Source organism: Megalobrama amblycephala, linkage group LG3, assembly GCF_018812025.1.
Source record: "Megalobrama amblycephala isolate DHTTF-2021 linkage group LG3, ASM1881202v1, whole genome shotgun sequence".
Taxonomy (NCBI): Eukaryota; Metazoa; Chordata; class Actinopteri; order Cypriniformes; family Xenocyprididae; genus Megalobrama; species Megalobrama amblycephala.
Window position 1 is genome coordinate 51,713,610 of NC_063046.1, and position 18,587 is coordinate 51,732,196.

The following is an 18,587-nucleotide window of genomic DNA, read 5'->3' on the forward strand; positions in this document are numbered from 1 at the left end:
TGTATATTTAACATTGGATTTCAGTACACTGTAAAAAAAAATCCCAGTAAAATTTACGGTAATAACATATTTCATTAACTGATATGTTAATTTACAACCTAATGAAGTACTATATCTGTTTTGTACCTTTATAATACACTGACAGTACCAAATCCAGTGGTGATAAGAGTCACATGATGAATCAAGTTCATCACAAGCAGCTTTTCCACAAGCTGAGAAGGACAATACTAATATATAGAAGGAGCACACAGTGTCATTCACACACACACTAAACACCATCATGGTAACATGCATGAAATTTTAAAAATGCAATAAACATTAATTTAACAACATTAGATGTAAAAAAACCCTAATGTACATAACTGATTAGAAAAAAAATGAGAAAACTGTTATTTCAACAAAAATATATCAAATGTGAAGTGTCACGCAGGGAATTGTGGAATGTCAATTTACGGTTTTTCACTGTAAATTTTACAATGAATTGTTATTTTTCACTTTCAAAAACTGAATTTAACGGTATTTTACCGTAAAATTACATTAAATGTACCGTTAGATCTATTACAGTTATTCACCGTATATAGTACGGAAACTTTCTGTAAACCAATTAACAGTTTTTCACCGCAGCATTTTTACAGTCTTTTACTGTTAAAATCACGGTAATTTTTTACAGTGTAGTTTGCGATTATATACACAAAGCATGATGACAAGATTAAATATTTTGAATACATCATAATGCATAAAAGTTATTTTTAATTTATAAGCCTGAGGGATGAAACTAAGCTAATTCAACAAGAAAAAGAGGAAAACAAATGACATTTATGCCACCTTTGCTTGTGGATGGACATTTTTGCATATAAAATAAAGAAATTAACAATATATTCACACGAATTTGGGTTTTTGTAACAAAAAAAATAAGTCACATTAGTCACATATCTTTTCAGTTGTTGCGCTTGCGATAACGTCGTAGGTCACATGATAACGTCAACATGGCGGATTATTCTCGGATCTCATTCATACTCAACGAGATTTGGCTGTTAAGTACCTGCTCTTTTAGCGCTCGTTAAGTAAGTACTTATTGAAATTAAGTACCTACTCATTGAGTAGGCGGTTTCGGACGCAGCCACCGATTTCAACCTAGGGGGACCCATAACCCCCACCCTGGGTGACTTCAATGGGGGCCCGCAGCAACAACCTGCACCTGGGCCCTGGATAGACACCAGAGCCATTGACAAGACATTTGAATCAGTGTTTGTAATGGCAATAAATCTAGGCAATTTCAGGATAATTTCAAATATTACTTTATTGTAGGACACCAAAGAATATACACAAGGTAAATCATTATCCAATTTGTATCTGCCCTTCCACCACATCCGACTCTCATCTTTGACTCCCGGTTCCCTCCTCCACATCTTGCCCGGGTTCAGTCTTCTGCCACAGACTTGGAGTAGTAATGCCAATCACACAGACAGCAATTCCCTTTCCAGCATTCCCACTGTGTTTACTCTCCTCATCTGACCCCGTTCCCAGATCATCCTCCTTCTCATGAACCACCACCGCACGTCCCAGTATGGAGTGAGCTCCAAAGAGCTTGGCCTCTGGGAGCGTCAGGAACTGCTTTATAACTCCTTGTTTGGAAGCAAAGTTGCCCAGATCTCCAGGATGACCAGGGTGGTCAACATCATGTGGATTATAATGGGAACCAACAGTGACGCAGCCTTGACTGAGGTCTCCATACTGATGGATGTGCATGGCACGCACTTGACTATCGTTGGCAGGCAAACCACGGAGGTTGATTTTCACTTCTAAAGTTCCATTGGGGAAGAGCTGCTTGAAGAGGACTTGCCCAAAGATCTCTGGCTGGCTAGGTGACAAATTGTGCACGGGAGTTACTTCACAAGTGGCATAGATTGTGTTGTTGAAGTCCACGACTTCTGGCTGTGGAGCTTCGGCAATCAAAAGAACTGGATTGTCAGAGAACTGTCCTCCTTGTATATGCAGCACCAGCAATATTAGAGGGAATTGTAGGATGATTTTCTCCATGTTCATCTTTAAAGCCTACAATCAAGAATAGGATTCAGAGAAATCATGTTATTTTAAGATTGTAGTAGTTGATAGAATAAAGTTCAAAGCTTTGTTTCAGGGAGCTTTGAGAGTGGAAATTGCATTAGATAAAAATAGTACAACCAGATTAGTTTGCAATAAAAAAAAATAAAAAAATAAAAATAAACCATTTTTAAATTTGCCATGTACCCTTGTGAAAGAGTAGTGCTCAACTGTATTGAATGTGCACTTGTAGTGGACAGTAACACTTTAGAATGGGGATCAATTCTCACTTTTATGTAGTTACTTATTAGCTTGCATATTGGCTGTTTATTAGTACTTATAAAGCACATTAATACTTCTAAAGGAAATTCTGCATGACTATTCTACATCCCTTAATCCTTTCCAATAATAAACGATACAACTACCTTACAAACTATTAATAAGCCGTAAATTAGGAGCTTATGGAGGCAAAAGTCAATAGTGAATGTGTTCCCCATTCTAAAGTGTTACCTAATGTACTTCAAACCTTAAAAAAAAATGCAATATAGTACATTGCAGATATTATAACATTAATGAAATAAAGGCCCGGTTTCACAGACAGGGCTTAGCCTAAACCTAAACTAGGATATCCAAGTAGCTTTTATAAAAGTACACCAGAAATCAAACATTACTGGTGTGCATCTTGAGACAAAACAATGGCATCGACTTTTTAAATGGTATGTCAGTGCAAGTTGCTTTGTTAAAACAGCTCAAACATGCATTTTAGTGCAGGACTAGCTTAAGCCTTGTCTGCAAAACCAGGGGAAAAAGCCCTTAGTATACACACAGTACATTTCATAAGTATGTTTCTTAACACACGAGTCAAGTACACTTTTAAAGTGCACTTTGTAAGAGTCAAACTAACCCCTGGTGTCACAGACAAGGCTTAAGCTAGTCCTAGACTAAAATGCATGTTTGATCCATTTAAACTGAAAGCAACTCATACTGACATATGTCAGTGCCATTGTTGTGTTTTCTAGGGTACATTTATAAAAGCCATTTAAATACCCTAATTGAACCAAGGCTTAATCCTGGCTTAGTCTAAGCCCTGTCTGTGAAACTGGGCCTAAAAGTTTTAAAGTACATAATTTTAATGAATTTTTTTTTTGTGTGTGCTTTAAAGTACACTTATTTTGAGGTTACGACAGATCAAATAATAATGTAGTACGTTATTCAAAGTTAAATAAAAGTTAACATTTAAAATGTACTAAATTGCAACTTTATCATTACATTTTTAAATTACATTACATACAAGTTTCAACAGAAATTAAATTAAAGTACAATTTAGGTTACCTTACAGGTAAATGCACAGTAAGTGTCAGTACATTCAGCAGTACACTTTAGCCATTTTTCAAAGACAATACAAGTAATTATGAAGTTACATATAAAGGTGCTTAATTGGGTAAAGAACTTAAGGGAGTCAAACAAATAACAATTTCAGCTAACTGCATTTAATATACGGTTGAACTATAATATGGTCTCACTTAATTGCAATAAATATGCATTTTTCTGAAAACATTACATTCTTGCACTTAAGTATATTCTTTTAAAGTATTTCCTTAATACTGTATGTACACTTTATTTAATAGCATAGTGTACCTCTTTCACAAGGGTAAATAAAATAAAATAAGATGTTTAAAATGACTTTAGTTGTACTAAATCATGACAGAAAAGTTTTGTTCTTTGATTTCTTGTCTGGTATTGTTTGCTACCCAAAACAAAGAAAAAAAAAATATCATCATTCCAAAAGCCATTGCTGAATAATGAACATCAAATCAATTTTTACACCAATAAAAAATAAAAACATGCCAAAACAAACAAAAACACATTACCGTATAACTGAAATGTTTTCTTTAAACCGTGTCCGTGTGACAATTGCAATCACAAGATTACTGCAAAGCTGAATCTGTGTGCAGTCCTGAACTGGGTTTAAAAGAATGTTCCCTTGCAATCAAACGTTTTATTATTGATTGGCTGCTCTTCTGGGAACTCATGTGGAACTAATTAACCACGTTAACTTTCCTTGTTTCCTAGTGTGTGCCTATTAGTCACTAATTAAGTTCACCTGCATTTCATTTAGTTCCATTTGTTTGCCTGTGTAATCTAGACTCAGTTCGTTCAGTTCATTGTCTTGTATTGCATCTCTGTTAAGTGTTCAGTGTATATTATTTTCTCTTGTGTGGATTATCTTCATTGTTTTGTGTTTATTAAAAGTACTGCTGTAGATCCCTCTCCTCTTCATTTGGTGACTCAATGTGACACATTAATTCATAGTTAGTGTATACATGAATCTGATTTTAGATGCTCTGTAAATGAAATTCCACTTAAAGCATGTGTTAGAATCTCTTTTTTTATTGCTTCTATGCAGTTTGACATGCTTAAACGAGAAAGCATTGTAGTATATTTGCAGGAATAATGTTGATCAGGTGGTAACAGTTATGCAATGTGATATTTGGCCCTGTTTCAGATTATCTTCTCAAAATACTTTTGCAGAATGGAAACAGAGACCCCAGAGCAAAACAAAGAGTTATGCTAACTACTGGAACTTCCCCAGTAGCCTACTGAGAAAATATCCCAGACGAGCCCCCAAACTATGTTACGTCCCCTGATGGCATAGAGGTATGAGGAAGATGCACATAATAGAATTTAAGCACACTCCTACAATTGGTCTCTGGGGAGTACTGTGGGGGAATGACACAAGGACAACAGAGATAACTGCAAGAAGGTGGTTTGCTTTATTTACAAGACCGAAATATAATTTACACAAATGAAAACACAAAGACAAACTTATTTACAACTAAGCAAAAAGAAAAAGATAATTGAAATAAGCCACAGAGATAAAGAAACTGAGAAGTGCTAAACAAAAAATAAAACCAAAACATGCTAATTCCCACCCCCTAAACTGAAAAAAAAAAAAAAAAAAAAAAAGTCAGCGTTTAACACGCCATTACTAAAGCATCAATGACTAAAACAAACTTACACAGAGTGGCACACGCTTCTTCCCTAGTGTGTCTAACAGAGGAAGTTCTACATGTGTGTAAGATTTAAGTCACGTGACATACTTTCCTTTTCTCTACTCTCCAGGCTGGTGAAGTACAGATCAGGGGTGAGTTTCCCGAAAGCATCGTTGGTGAACCATGGTCGTAAGTCCCACTGAACTCTATTGGTAACGACGGAACTTGCGACCATAGTTCGCTTTGGGAAACGCACCCCAGGTTAAGATGTTCTCTGGAACAATTAAGTGAACCACCACCAAATCAGCAGCATCAAACAACAAATGGCACAGCCACAAAACACACTCCAAGCTCCTCCGTTTCCCAAGTTGTCTTATATCTTGAACGACAGTTGATGATTGGTTGTTTCTCGATGACAGTCTTCATGATGGACATGTTAATTGACCAATCGCAGAACCTGCAAACAGATAGTGGAGCGCGGCAAAACAGGAAGAAAACAATAGCAAAGGGGAGAAACACAGCAACCAATTAAAGCTGCAAGCAGTGATGAAAGGGCCCTCACACCCGGGCTTACCGCCACCCGTTGGCCTTAGGAAAACTGTGAATAGTGGGCGACATGCATGTAAGCGAGTAAATACAGGAGAAATATGGCCATGTCATTTCAAAGTGCAACACTTCCTGCTGCCAACAGGTGGCGCTTTGACAGTAACCAAATATTGAGATATATGTTCAGGCCAGAAATATTATGAAACGTGTGAAGTTTGGAGCAGATCGGACATTGTAAGACTGAGTTATAACAACTTCCTGTTTCATGGCATTAATCGCATACATTAGCACTTAGCCAAGTGTTGCATGATTTAACGTGTTTCTAACATGTTTGGTACTTCATGGCATATTGAAAATGTGTTTCTGGTGGTGAATTACAGTGTAAAGCATGCCATTTCCTGTTGCCAGTGGGTGGCGCAATGACTAACTGAATATTGTCATATAGATGTCTTTAGGCCAGGACTCTTATCACACATGTGAAGTTTGGGGCAGTTCAGACATTGTATGCCTGAGTTACAACAGAAACATCAGACTTTGTCAGGCCGCCACGGACACGCCCTTCAACAAAAACTCAAGATCTTTGATATTTATCATTGCTAAGGTCTTAAGATTAGACTGATAACATTTGATGTTGATCTGGTTAAATCTCTATGAGGAGTTAATCACAGTGTAAAACATGACATTTCCTGTTGCCCGCAGGTGGTGCTATGACTGTAACTGAATATTGTCATGAAGATGCCTTCAGGTCAGGACTCTAATAAAACATGTGAAGTTTGGGGCAGATCGGACATTGTTTGCCTGAGTTACAACAACTTCCCGTTTCATGGCAAAACACTGAACTTTGTCAGGCCGCCACAGACACGCCCTTCAGTGAAAACTCTAGATTTTTGCAATGTAACGTCGCAAAGGCCTTTAGATTAGAAGGACCAAATATGTTGATCTAATTAAAGCTCTAGGAGGAGTTTGTTAAAGTATGTCTGGAAATGGCAAAAAATGGCAAGTTAATTCAAAATATGACTTCCTGTTCAGTTTCAGATTTTGCTCCAAGAGATTTTTTGTAGGTATTGGGCTGTTAATGTGTGTACTGAATTTCAAAATCTATGAAATGTAGTGCAAGGGTCACTTCATTAGGTGGCGGTATTGAGCCATTTTGCCACACCTAATTCTGCAACCCATAACAGACAAATTTTCACCACTTCTGCCACGTGTGCAAAGTTTCATGAGTTTGAGCACGTTTAGGCCCTCAAATGTGATTCACTTTGAATAAACGGAACAATTCCAATAGGGTCCTCACACTATCGGTGCTCTGGCCCTAATAACAGGAGAGAGGGAACAGAGATCCAAGCACATAAAGCCGAGTTCAGACTGCACGATTTTAGCCCAGATTTTAAATCGCTGACAAATGCCCGAAATCACAGGCAAATCGGTGCTCGTTCACTTGAGTGACAATCACGCAGTGTGAAGACGCGATCTGAGAGAATCGCCGACGAGTCGCCGATGCCCGTGAGATATTTGGCATGCTAAATATTTGGACCTGTCGGCGATTCAAAATCCTGCTGTGTGAAAAGTGTTCAGACTGAAAACTACATCGGCGATGACTGACAGCCAATGAGAGAGCAAGATACAGAGCAGTGGGGAGTTCGGGGAGGAGTTATAGACCACTCTCGTTGCAGAACACACAATCCTTGTTCCTCGCGTCTCCCCAACCATTTCTTCCTACATATTCTTTTTTTCTTTTTCTCGCTGCAAATCAGCGCACAGTCAATTCGTATTGCAAGATTCTTGAGGGCTACCATTTTTAATAATAATCCCAGTCTCACGTGAGAACTCCGGTCTTGCATGCGTGATATCGCGTTGTTTCCTTGTCACATCTTGCGTGTGTTCGGTTGTGAAACGTTATTTGCGTGCCAGACAGAGTTGTCGGCGATTCTTCCTATTGTACAGTCATGCAGTGTGAAACCTTATGACGCCGATCCATCGTGCAGTTTGAACACAGCAGCGACTGAATGCTGGCCAAGATGGTCATGCAGTGTGAAAAGAAGAGTGACCTGATTACTTTGAAATTCGTGCAGTCTGAACTCGGCTTAAGTGGAAAAAGGTTCTTTAGATTAAAAATGTTCACACTTAAGTGGTTCTTTAGGGAAGTAAATTGTTCTGTCACTGCGGTTAATATCCCCTTTTAGTACCTTTATATTTAAGTGTATTTACTATTAGATGCTGGCATGCAGGGTTGAAAGGTGGTGACAATTTTAGGGGCACCCCATGATTTGAACCTGGGGGAACCAATAACCCCCACCCCAGAATGTGATTAAGGGGGCCCAAGGCAACCTCCACTGGGGCCCCGAATAACCCATCTGAGGCCCTGCTGGCATGGCCAAAATGTCTCTGAAAAGACCAAAACAAAAGACATGAATTCCTGGATGCCAGGAAATCATTTAAAAGCATTGAAAGACATTTGAATCAGTGTTTATAATGGCAATAAATCTAGGCAATTTCAGGGTAACTTCAAATATTACTTTATTGTAGAACACCAACAAATAATATACACAAGGTAAATCATTACCCAATTTGTATCTGCCCTTCCACCACATCAGACTCTCTCATCTTTGACTCCCGGTTCCCTCCTCCACATCTTGCCCGGGTTCAGTCTTCTGCCACAGACTTGGAGTAGTAATGCCAATCACACAGACAGCAATTCTCTTTCCAGCATTCCCACTGCGTTTACTCTCCTCATCTGACCCCATTCCCAGATCATCCTCCTTCTCATGAACCACCACCGAACGTCCCAGTATGGAGTGAGCCCCAAAGAGCTTGGCCTCTGGGAGCGTCAGGAACTGCCTTATAACTCCTTGTTTGGAAGCAAAGTTGCCCAGGTCTCCAAGATGACCAGGGTGGTCAACATGATGCGGATTATAATGAGAACCAACAGTGACGCAGCCTTGACTGAGGTCTCCATACTGATGGATGTGCATGGCACGAACTTGATTATCGATGGCAGGCAAACCACGGAGGTTGATTTTCACTTCTAAAGTTCCATTGGGGAAGAGCTGCTTGAAAAGGACTTGCCCAAAGATCTCTGGCTGGCTAGGTGGCAAATTGTGCACGGGAGTTACTTCACAAGTGGCATAGATTGTGTTGTTGAACTCCACGACTTCCGGCTGTGGAGCTTCGGCAATCGAAAAAACTGGATCGTCAGAGAACTGTCCTCCTTGTATATGCAGCACCAGCAATATTAGAGGGAATTGTAGGATGATTTTCTCCATGTTCATCTTTAAAGCCTACAATCAAGAATGGATTCAGTGAAATAATGTTATTTTAAGATTGTAGTATTTGATAGAATAAAGTTCAAAGCTTTGTTTCAGGGAGCTTTGAGAGTGGAAATTGCATTAGATAAAAACAATACAACCAGATTAGTTTGCAACAAAAAAGAAAAAAAAGAAATTATTTTTTAAATTTGCCATGTACCCTTGTGAAAAAGTAGTGCTTAATTGTATTGAATGCGCACTTGTGTACAGTAACACTTGGGGATCAATATGGGTATGAGTATGGGGGTATGGGGATCAATTCTCACTTTTATGTAGTTGCTTATTAGCTTGCATATTGGCTGCTTATTAGTACTTTTAAAGCACATTAATGCTTCTAAAGTAACTTCTGCATGACTATCCTACATCCCTTAATCCTTTCCAATAACAAACGATACAACTACCTTACAAACTATTAATAACCAGTAAATTAGGAGCTTGAGGCAAGTCAATAGTGAATTTCTTCCCCCATTCTAAAGTGTTACCTAATGTACTTCAAATCGTGAAAGAATGTGATATAGTAGGTTGCAGAAATTATAACATTAAGACCCCCTTAAATTTCACTTCTTTGTTATATTGCAGCCATTTGCTAAAATCATTTAAGTTCATTTTTTCCCCCTCAATGTACACACAGCACCCCATATTGACAGAAAAACACAGAATTGTTGACATTTTTGCAGATTTATTAAAAAAGAAAAACTGAAATATCACATGGTCCTAAGTATTCAGACCCTTTGCTCAGTATTTAGTAGAAGCACCCTTTTGATCGAATACAGCCATGAGTCTTTTTGGGAAAGATGCAACAAGTTTTTCACACCTGGATTTGGGGATCCTTTGCCATTCCTCCTTGCAGATCCTCTCCAGTTCTGTCAGGTTGGATGGTAAACATTGGTGGACAGCCATTTTTAGGTCTCTCCAGAGATGCTCAATTGGGTTTAAGTCAGGGCTCTGGCTGGGCCATTCAAGAACAGTCACGGAGTTGTTGTGAAGCCACTCCTTCGTTATTTTAGCTGTGTGCTTAGGGTCATTGTCTTGTTGGAAGGTAAACCTTTGGCCCAGTCTGAGGTCCTGAGCACTCTGGAGAAGGTTTTCGTCCAGGATATCCCTGTACCTGGCCGCATTCATCTTTCCCTCGATTGCAACCAGTCGTCCTGTACCTGCAGCTGAAAAACACCCCCACAGCATGATGCTGCCACCACCATGCTTTACTGTTGGGACTGTATTGGACAGGTGATGAGCAGTGCCTGCTTTTCTCCACACATACCGCTTAGAATTAAGGCCAAAAAGTTCTATCTTAGTCTCATCAGACCAGAGAATCTTATTTCTCACCATCTTGGAGTCCTCCATGCGGGCTTTCATGTGTCTTGCACTGAGGAGAGGCTTCCGTCGGGCCACTCTGCCATAAAGCCCTGACTGGTGGAGGGCTGCAGTGATGGTTGACTTTCTACAACTTTCTCCCATCTCCCGACTGCATCTCTGGAGCTCAGCCACAGTGATCTTTGGGTTCTTCTTTACCTCTCTCACCAAGGCTCTTCTCCCCCGATAGCTCAGTTTGGCCGGACGGCCAGCTCTAGGAAGGATTCTGGTCATCCCAAACGTCTTCCATTTTAGAATTATGGAGGCCACTGTGCTCTTAGGAACCTTAAGTGCAGCTGAAAATTTTTTGTAACCATGGCCAGATCTGTGCCTTGCCACAATTCTGTCTTTGAGCTCTTCAGGCAGTTCCTTTGACCTCATGATTCTTATTTGCTCTGACATGCACTGTGCGCTGTAAGGTCTTATATAGACAGGTGTGTGGCTTTCCTAATCAAGTCCAATCAGTATAATCAAACACAGCTGGACTCAAATGAAGGTGTAGAACCATCTCAAGGATGATCAGAAGAAATAGACAGCACCTGAGTTAAATATATGAGTGTCACAGCAAAGGTTCTGAATACTTAGGACCATGTGATATTTCAGTTTTTCTTTTTAAATAAATCTGCAAAAATGTCAACAATTCTGTGTTTTTCTGTCAATATGGGGTGCTGTGTGTACATTTGAGGAAAAAAACAACAACAAAAAAAAACTTAAATGATTTTAGCAAATGGCTGCAATATAACAAAGAGTGAAAAATTTAAGGGGGTCTGAATACTTTCCGTACACACTGTATGTATATTATATATAACTTTAGTTTAATTTAACTTTAGTTTAATATTTAACTTTAGTAGTAAATCATGACAGCAAAATGTTGTTCTTGGACTTCTTATCTGATATTGTTTGCTACCCAAAAAGGACCATTCCAAGCCATTGCTGATTAATGAACATCAAATCAATTTTTGCATCAATAATAATTAAAAAAAATAAAATAAATAAAAACATGCCAAAACAAACAAAAATACATTACCGTATAACTGAAATGTTTTCTTTAAACTGTGTCCATGTGACAATTGCAATCACAAGATTACTGCAAAGCTGAATCTATGTGCAGTCCTGAACTGGGTTTAAAAGAATGTTCCCTTGCAATCAAATGTTTTATTATTGATTGGCTGCTCTTCTGGGAACTCATGTGGAACTAATTAACCATGTTAACTTTCCTTGTTTCCTGGTGTGTGCCTATTAGTCACTAATTAAGTTCACCTGCATTTCATTTAGTTCCATTTGTTTGCCTGTGTAATCTAGACTTCGTTCACTTCATTGTCTTGTATTGCATCTCTGTTATGTGTTCAGTGTATATTATTTTCTCTTGGGTGGATTATCTTCATTATTTTGTTTATTAAAAGTACTGCTGTAGATCCCTCTCCTCTTCATTTGGTGACTCAATGTGACACATTAATTCATAGTTAGTTTATACATCGGATGCTCTGTATATGCAATTCCACTTAAAGCATGTGTTAGAATCTCTTTTTTTATTGCTTCTATGCAGTTTGACATGCTTAAACAAGAAAGCATTGCAGTATATTTGCAGGAATAATGTTGATCAGGTGGTAACAGTTATGCAATGTGATATTTGGCCTGTTTCAGATTATCTTCTCAAAATACTTTTGCAGAATGGAAACAGAGACCGCTGTTGTAACAGTCTAGACTGCACCTTAACACTTTAATTTTAATGGCACATTTCTGATCTATCATGGCCCATGATTTGACTAAACTAGAGACTCAAGCCCTCAATAATCTGTTTATTTTAAGCTTTGGTATTACATGTTTACATAAAAGTATAATCTGTCTAGCCTCCTGGGACCCCCCAGGAGGACATACACACAAAGGGTTGTAAAAAGATAATTTTTTTTTTGTTTCCAGTACAAGAATTATATTTTTCTCATTTATGCTTTGTACATACTGCACGATTTTATCCTCAAATGGAACCTTAACCCCTTGACATCTTCCTCAGAGTCTACACTTTTGTGACATAATGCCGCTTTGACTGTCAGGTAGAAGTCTGCTGTGGAGCTTGCAGACTTTGCAAGGGCTCGCGAACACCCTTCTGAATCCTAAAATGACAAATGGGACACCCTATGGTCTTGTGGACATAACGGACGTGCATGTGGCAGCCATTTTAAGTCTACAAGACCGCAAGTGCACATGATGGGTGCTTCTCAATATCCCTCCTCGTTTCCTCGCTCCTCCGTCCTCCATCCTATGACCCGGAAATTGATTGAGCTCAGCCATCTTGAAGGACATCTCAATTCTCTAATAGAGTAGCTCAGGGATGACGTGTTTTTGTAGGCCAACCCGGAAGTTAGCGGCGCAGGGGTTCCCTCGATTGAAAGCCTATGCATTTTTCCCATAGGCTTTTGGAAAATCGCAGAAAATAAGCTCTGTGTTTAACAAAGGGTTATGACACTTACACGTTTGTGTAACTTACAAGTTAGCACAACATTTATACATTTTGAAGCCTAAATAAAGTTGTCAGATATAAAAAGCTAACAGTAGGCTATAAATGGACTACAGCACACCATGGTCGCGGATCAACGTCACCACCACCAAGCTTCCTCAAACTGTATTTAGAAAACAACTTTATTTAAAAACATGATTATGATCTGCACTGTGTATGAATACTTTTTCATGAGAAATGATGTCCAAATGTCCTGTTTGTCATGATGACGTCAAAAGAAGTAGTCCCTTTTAGCAATTTGTTAGCAACCGCCGTTTTTAAGACACAGAAAAAGTTTAAAAAATCATAAACGGGTTATAACTGGTGTGTTTTATGTCATAGATCAAAATGTGAAAATATTTAGAGGCTTTGTTAACCACAGACCTTATTTCAGGCGATTTAACAAAAACCCATAGACTTTACGGCGATGGAACCGGAAGTCCTAAAATGCTAACTCGCTTCCGGGTTTTGCCTACAAAAATGCGTCATCCCTGAGGTACTCCATTGCACCATGAGGAGGCGAGGATCGAGGAGTTAGGATACAGATGTGCATCCTTTGCGGAAGTCTTTCTCGTTGAGAAACATGACGCACACATAAATTCTCCTCCCCCTTCATATCTGTCACAAGAATTTAAATGTATGCTTTAATGTATGCAGTTTAAATAAACTTTGCATCTCACACATTTCAACGGGGCGTCATGATTTATTAATATTTATATTTTTTAAATAACCAAACTTTAACAACATATAGGTAGATCCCTTGAGCCCAGCCGATGATGCTTTGAAGTGACGCTAAAGGGAGCGAAAATATATAATTTCACTTGATTAAATTCCTCTTTCCTCGTGTCTTTTCCTTGTGTCCTTCCCTCGCATCCTGAAGGGGTGGAGCTAAGACGCAAAGAAAGGAAACAAGGAAAGGAAACGAGGATGCACAAATAAGAATTGAGAAGCACCCCAGGGGCCTGTACCATGAAGGTAGTTGAACAAAGTCAGGATTATAGGATTAGTTTCGAGTTGACAAAACCAAACCACTCCACTCCGGCTTTGTTGGTACCATGATGTACCGTGATGTTACCAGACGTAACACGACACTGACATTATTTTTACGCCAGCTAGAGGGCGCATGACTTAAAACGTAAATATTGGTCGTATTGTGTACCTGGCTTTAGTATAATGTTAAAAATCCCCTTTTATTACCTTTAATTTTTAAGTGTGAATTTACTATTGGAAGCTGGCATGCAGGGCAAAAGTTGTTGATGATTCCAGCCTTAGGGGGCCCCCTCAATTTCAAGGGGACCCATAGCAACAACCTGCACCGGGGCCCCGGATACCCCAGCTAAGGCCCTGCTGGCATGTGTGGTGTCAAAAAACAAATAAAACTTGAATTATTGATGCCAGGAAGCCATTCAAAAGCATTGAGAGAGACATTTAAAGCATAGTGTTTGTAATGGCAATAAATGTAGGCAATTTCAGGGTATTTTTAAATATTACTTTATATTGTAGGACACAGAAAAAGAATATACAAGGTAAATCATCTAGTTCCTAAATGTAAGTGTCAAGTATCATTCTAAGACACAACAAATCCTTTCTTCTGCAGCATAGTGTATCTGCCCTTCTACCACATCCGACTCTCTCATCTTTGACTTTCAGTTCCCTCCTCCACATCTTCCCCGGGTTCAGTCTTCTGCCACAGACTTGGAGTAGTAATGCCAATCACACAGCCAGCAATTCTCTTTCCAGCATTCCCACTGCGTTTACTCTCCTCATCTGACCCCATTCCCAGATCATCCTCCTTCTCATGAACCACCGCCGCACGTCCCAGAATGGATTGAGCTCCAAAGAGCTTGGCCCCTGGGAGCTTCAGGAATTGCCTTATAACTCCTTGTTTGGAAGCAAAGTTGCCCAGATCTCCAGGATGACCAGGGTGGTCAACGCTCTTTGGGTTATAATGAGGACCAACAGTGACGCAGCCTTGACTGAGGTCTCCATACTGATGGATGTGGATGGCACGAACTTGATTATCGATGGCAGGCAAACCACGGAGGTTGATTTTCACTTCTAAAGTTCCATTGGGGAAGAGCTGCTTGAAGAGGACTTGCCCAAAGATCTCTGGCTGGCTAGGTGGCAAATTGGGCACGGGAGTTACTTCACAAGTGGCATAGATTGTGTTGTTGAAGTCCACGACTTCCGGCTGTGGAGCAATCAAAAGAACTGGATTGTCAGAGAACTGTCCTCCTTGTATATGCAGCACCAGCAATATTAGAGGGAATTGTAGGATGATTTTCTCCATGTTGATCTTTAAAGCCTACAATCAAGAATGGATTCAGTGAAATCATGTTATTTTGTTTAAGAATGTAGTATTTTTGACAAAATAAAGTTCAAAGCTTTGTTCCATGGAGCTTTGAGAGTGGAAATTGCATTGGGTAAAATAGCACAACTAGATTACAATGCATTCACAAAAGGTGTCGGCCTTAACGCTTCTCATTTACTTTGAATGGTTGACGTTATGCGTTGCCGAACTGAATTGTGGGTTCCATTGCATCACGTCATTGGCATTGCTTGTGGCAGAAGTTGAAAAATTAGACTTGTTCGAGATGCATCGGTGCTGCACAGACCGATCGACGAACATCAAAGTACAGTCAGAGCGTTCAGAGAGCATACGGCTCCTTACGCTGCATTCACACAGGGCGTCAGCATCAACACTTGACGGAGGTCATGACTGAAGCTTGAGCTGACGCGACCCTTATAGTGATAACAGCCAATCACATTACTTTCTGGTGTTGCATGAATGCAATTGGCTAGCGTCTGCACTAGGGAATTTGCAGAAGGCGATCTGACTGGTTGACGCCTGCGTTGGCATTTGAAAAGTTGAGAAATCTTCAAAGCGAGTGAAGCGACGGAACCCATAATTCAGTTTGGCAACGCATGACGTCACCCATTCAAAGTAAATGAGAAGCATTAACACCAACGCCCCTTGTGAATGCAGCATTATGCTTTTGAATCGCTCTCACGGTACTTTGATGTCATACGCCGATTGGTCTGTGCAGCTCAGATGCAGCTTGAACAAGCCTATCTTCAAGATTTCAAGCACCAACACAGGCGTCAGCCAATCAGATCACCTTATGCATACCCTAACGCAGATGCTAGCCAACGGCATTCATGCAACACTGGAAAGTAATGTGATTGGCTGTTGTCACTATGATGGTTGCATCAGCACCAAGCTTCAGACACACCGTCCGTCAACCGTCGACACCCTGTGTGAATGCAGCAATAGTTTGCAAGGGAAAACAGTGTAACCGTATGCAAGAAATTGTATTTATTTTTGAATTGTTATGTACCCTTGTAAAAAAGGGTGCTTAATTGTATTGAATGTACAGTCATGCTCAAAAGTTTACATACCCCTTGCAGAATCTGCAAAATGTTAATTATTTTAACAAAATAAGATCATGCAAAATGTGTTATTTTTTATTTAGCACTGTCCTGAATAAGATATTTTGCATAAAAGATGTTTACATATAGTCAAAAAATTGCTGAATTTATAAAAAATTACCTGTTCAAAAATGTACATACCCTTGATTCTTAATACTGTGTGTGGTTACCTGGATGATCAACGACTGTTTTTATGATTTGTGATGGTTGTTCATGAGTCTCTTGTTTGTCCTGAACAGTTAAACTGCCCAACATTCGTCAGAAAAATCCTTCAGGTCCTGCAAATTCTTCAGTTTTCCAGGATCTTTTGCATATTTGAAACCCTTTCCAGCAGTGACTGTGTGATTTTGAAATCCATCTTTTCACACTGAGGACGACTGAGGGATCAAACACAACTATTAAAAAAGGTTCAAACATTCACTGATGCTCCAGAAGGAAACACGATGCATTAACCTGGGGGTTAAAACGTTTGAATTTGAACATCAAGATCAATTTTACTTAATTTGTCTTCCTGGAAACATGTGAGTATCTTCTGTAGCTTCCGATGGGCAGTACTAAATGAAAAAATGAGATATTTAAACAAAATAAGACAAATTTGGACACCTTCATCTTGTTCAAAAGTTTTCACCCCCTGGTTCTTAATGCATCGTGTTTTCTTCTGGAGCATCAGTGAATGTTTGAACCTTTTTTAATAGTTGTGTTTTGAGTCCCTCAGTTGTCCTCAGTGTGAAAAGATAGAACTCAAAATCACACAGTCACTGCTGGAAAGGGTTCAAATATGCAAAACATGCTGGAAAACTGAAGAATTTGCAGGACCTGAAGGATTTTTCTGAAAAACGTTGGGCAGTTTAATTGTTCAGGACAAACAAGAGACTCATGAACAACCATCACAAATCATAAAAACGTGGATCATCCAGGACAGGTAATCACATTAAGAATCAATGTAAATTTTTGAACGGGTCATTTTTATAAATTCAGCTATTTTCTGACTATATGTAAACGTCTTTTATGCAAAATACCTTATTCAGCACAGTGCTAAATAAAAAATAACACACATTTTGCATGATCCCTCTTATTTTGTTAAAATAATTAACATTTTGCAGATTCTGCAAGGGGTAGGTAAACTTTTGATCATGACTGTACTTCTAATCTTGAAAGGATAATAAAAAAACTAGGTCTACTTGCAGATATTATAACAACGATGAAATAAAAAGTCACTTAAGTGTATATACAGTACGCTTTCATATATTTATTAACACACAAGTCAAGTCACTTTTAAAAAGTGCACTTTATAATAATGTAATTTTTTTTTAAACTTTTTTAGCTAGTACTTCATTATAATTTGATCTGTCGTATGTTATTCAATATTAAATACAGTTAATACATTTTACATGTATATTTTGAAATACATGGCATACAAGTTTCAATGGAAATGATATTCAAGTAAATTTTAGTTTACCATAAATGCACAGTAAATGTCAGTACATTTAGCAGTATACTTTAACCATATTACAAAGACAATACAAGTAATTATAAAATTACATATAAAGATGTACTTAAATGGTTCAAACAAAGGATAGTTTCAGCTAACTGCATGTAATATACATTTAAACTATAATGAATTTTTATTTAATTGCAATAAACATGCAATTAAGTGAGGAAACACTACATTCTTGCACATAAGCATATTCTTTTAAAGTACTATTTCCATAATATTTGCTCATTTTAAAAGCATGCTGTGTAGGCCTAATTCTTGGGAAAGTAAATGGGTACTAACATGGGTAAGTAAAATTATTGTTAATGTAATTCATTTTTCAGGAACTCATTGCTTCTACGTTCAGTTAAACTGCTAACAGTGATTGTAAATTAATTGCCTAAATTATTACATTATTTGCTAACTGCATTCTTTAAATTGTAATGTTGACATGCATTCTCTGTAAAGCTGCTTTGAAATGATATGTATCGTGAAAAGCGCTATACAAATAAATGTGAATTGAATTGAATTGAAGTAAAATCAAAGACAAAATATTTATGTTAAACTGTAACTTTTTTAATAGTTGTACTAAATCTTGACAGCAAAATGCTCATACTACCATTCCAAAAAAAGCCATTGTTGATTAGTCAACATCAAGTCGATATGTGCACCAATGAAAAAAAACAAACAAATTCAAAACAAGCCAAAAACAGCAAAGGTACATTACCGTATAACTGAAATGTTGTCCTTAAACTGTGTGCAGACTGAATATTGCAGTCACAAGATTACTGCAAAGCTTAATCCGTGTGCAGCCCTGAACTGGGGCTGAGAGAATTTTCTCTTGCAATCAAACTTTGTATTATTGATTGGCTGCTCTTCTTGGAACTCATGTGGAACTACAAGTTAACCATGTTAACTCTCCTTGTTATGTTTGGTTAGTTACAGTGCTG

At 38.6% G+C, this 18,587-nt stretch overlaps 3 protein-coding genes across 4 annotated transcripts; all 3 read right to left on the reverse strand.

Annotated features, from left to right (window-relative positions):
* Window positions 1–1,282: 1,282 nt before the first annotated feature.
* Window positions 1,283–4,055, reverse strand: LOC125265665 (extracellular superoxide dismutase [Cu-Zn]-like). The gene is made up of 2 exons (XM_048186022.1): window positions 3,915–4,055; window positions 1,283–2,055 (listed from the first exon to the last, which is right to left on the reverse strand). The coding sequence occupies exon 2, from the start codon at window positions 2,044–2,046 to the stop codon at window positions 1,378–1,380; it is 669 nt and encodes a 222-aa protein (XP_048041979.1). The 5' UTR covers window positions 2,047–2,055; window positions 3,915–4,055; the 3' UTR covers window positions 1,283–1,377.
* A 4,019-nt stretch (window positions 4,056–8,074) lies between these two features.
* LOC125265667 (extracellular superoxide dismutase [Cu-Zn]-like) lies at window positions 8,075–11,415 on the reverse strand. The gene is made up of 2 exons (XM_048186025.1): window positions 11,268–11,415; window positions 8,075–8,860 (listed from the first exon to the last, which is right to left on the reverse strand). Exon 2 carries the CDS (start codon window positions 8,849–8,851, stop codon window positions 8,183–8,185), a length of 669 nt encoding a protein of 222 aa, XP_048041982.1. The 5' UTR covers window positions 8,852–8,860; window positions 11,268–11,415; the 3' UTR covers window positions 8,075–8,182.
* A 2,794-nt stretch (window positions 11,416–14,209) lies between these two features.
* Window positions 14,210–18,517, reverse strand: LOC125265666 (extracellular superoxide dismutase [Cu-Zn]-like). Of its 2 annotated transcripts, XM_048186023.1 has the most exons (3): window positions 18,365–18,481; window positions 15,865–15,988; window positions 14,210–15,039 (listed from the first exon to the last, which is right to left on the reverse strand). In XM_048186023.1, exons 2-3 carry the CDS (start codon window positions 15,889–15,891, stop codon window positions 14,368–14,370), a joined length of 699 nt encoding a protein of 232 aa, XP_048041980.1. In that variant the 5' UTR covers window positions 15,892–15,988; window positions 18,365–18,481; the 3' UTR covers window positions 14,210–14,367. The 2 variants fall into 2 exon arrangements, with proteins under 2 accessions (XP_048041980.1, XP_048041981.1); XM_048186024.1 differs by lacking the exon at window positions 15,865–15,988 and having other exon boundaries at window positions 18,365–18,517.
* Window positions 18,518–18,587: the final 70 nt, after the last annotated feature.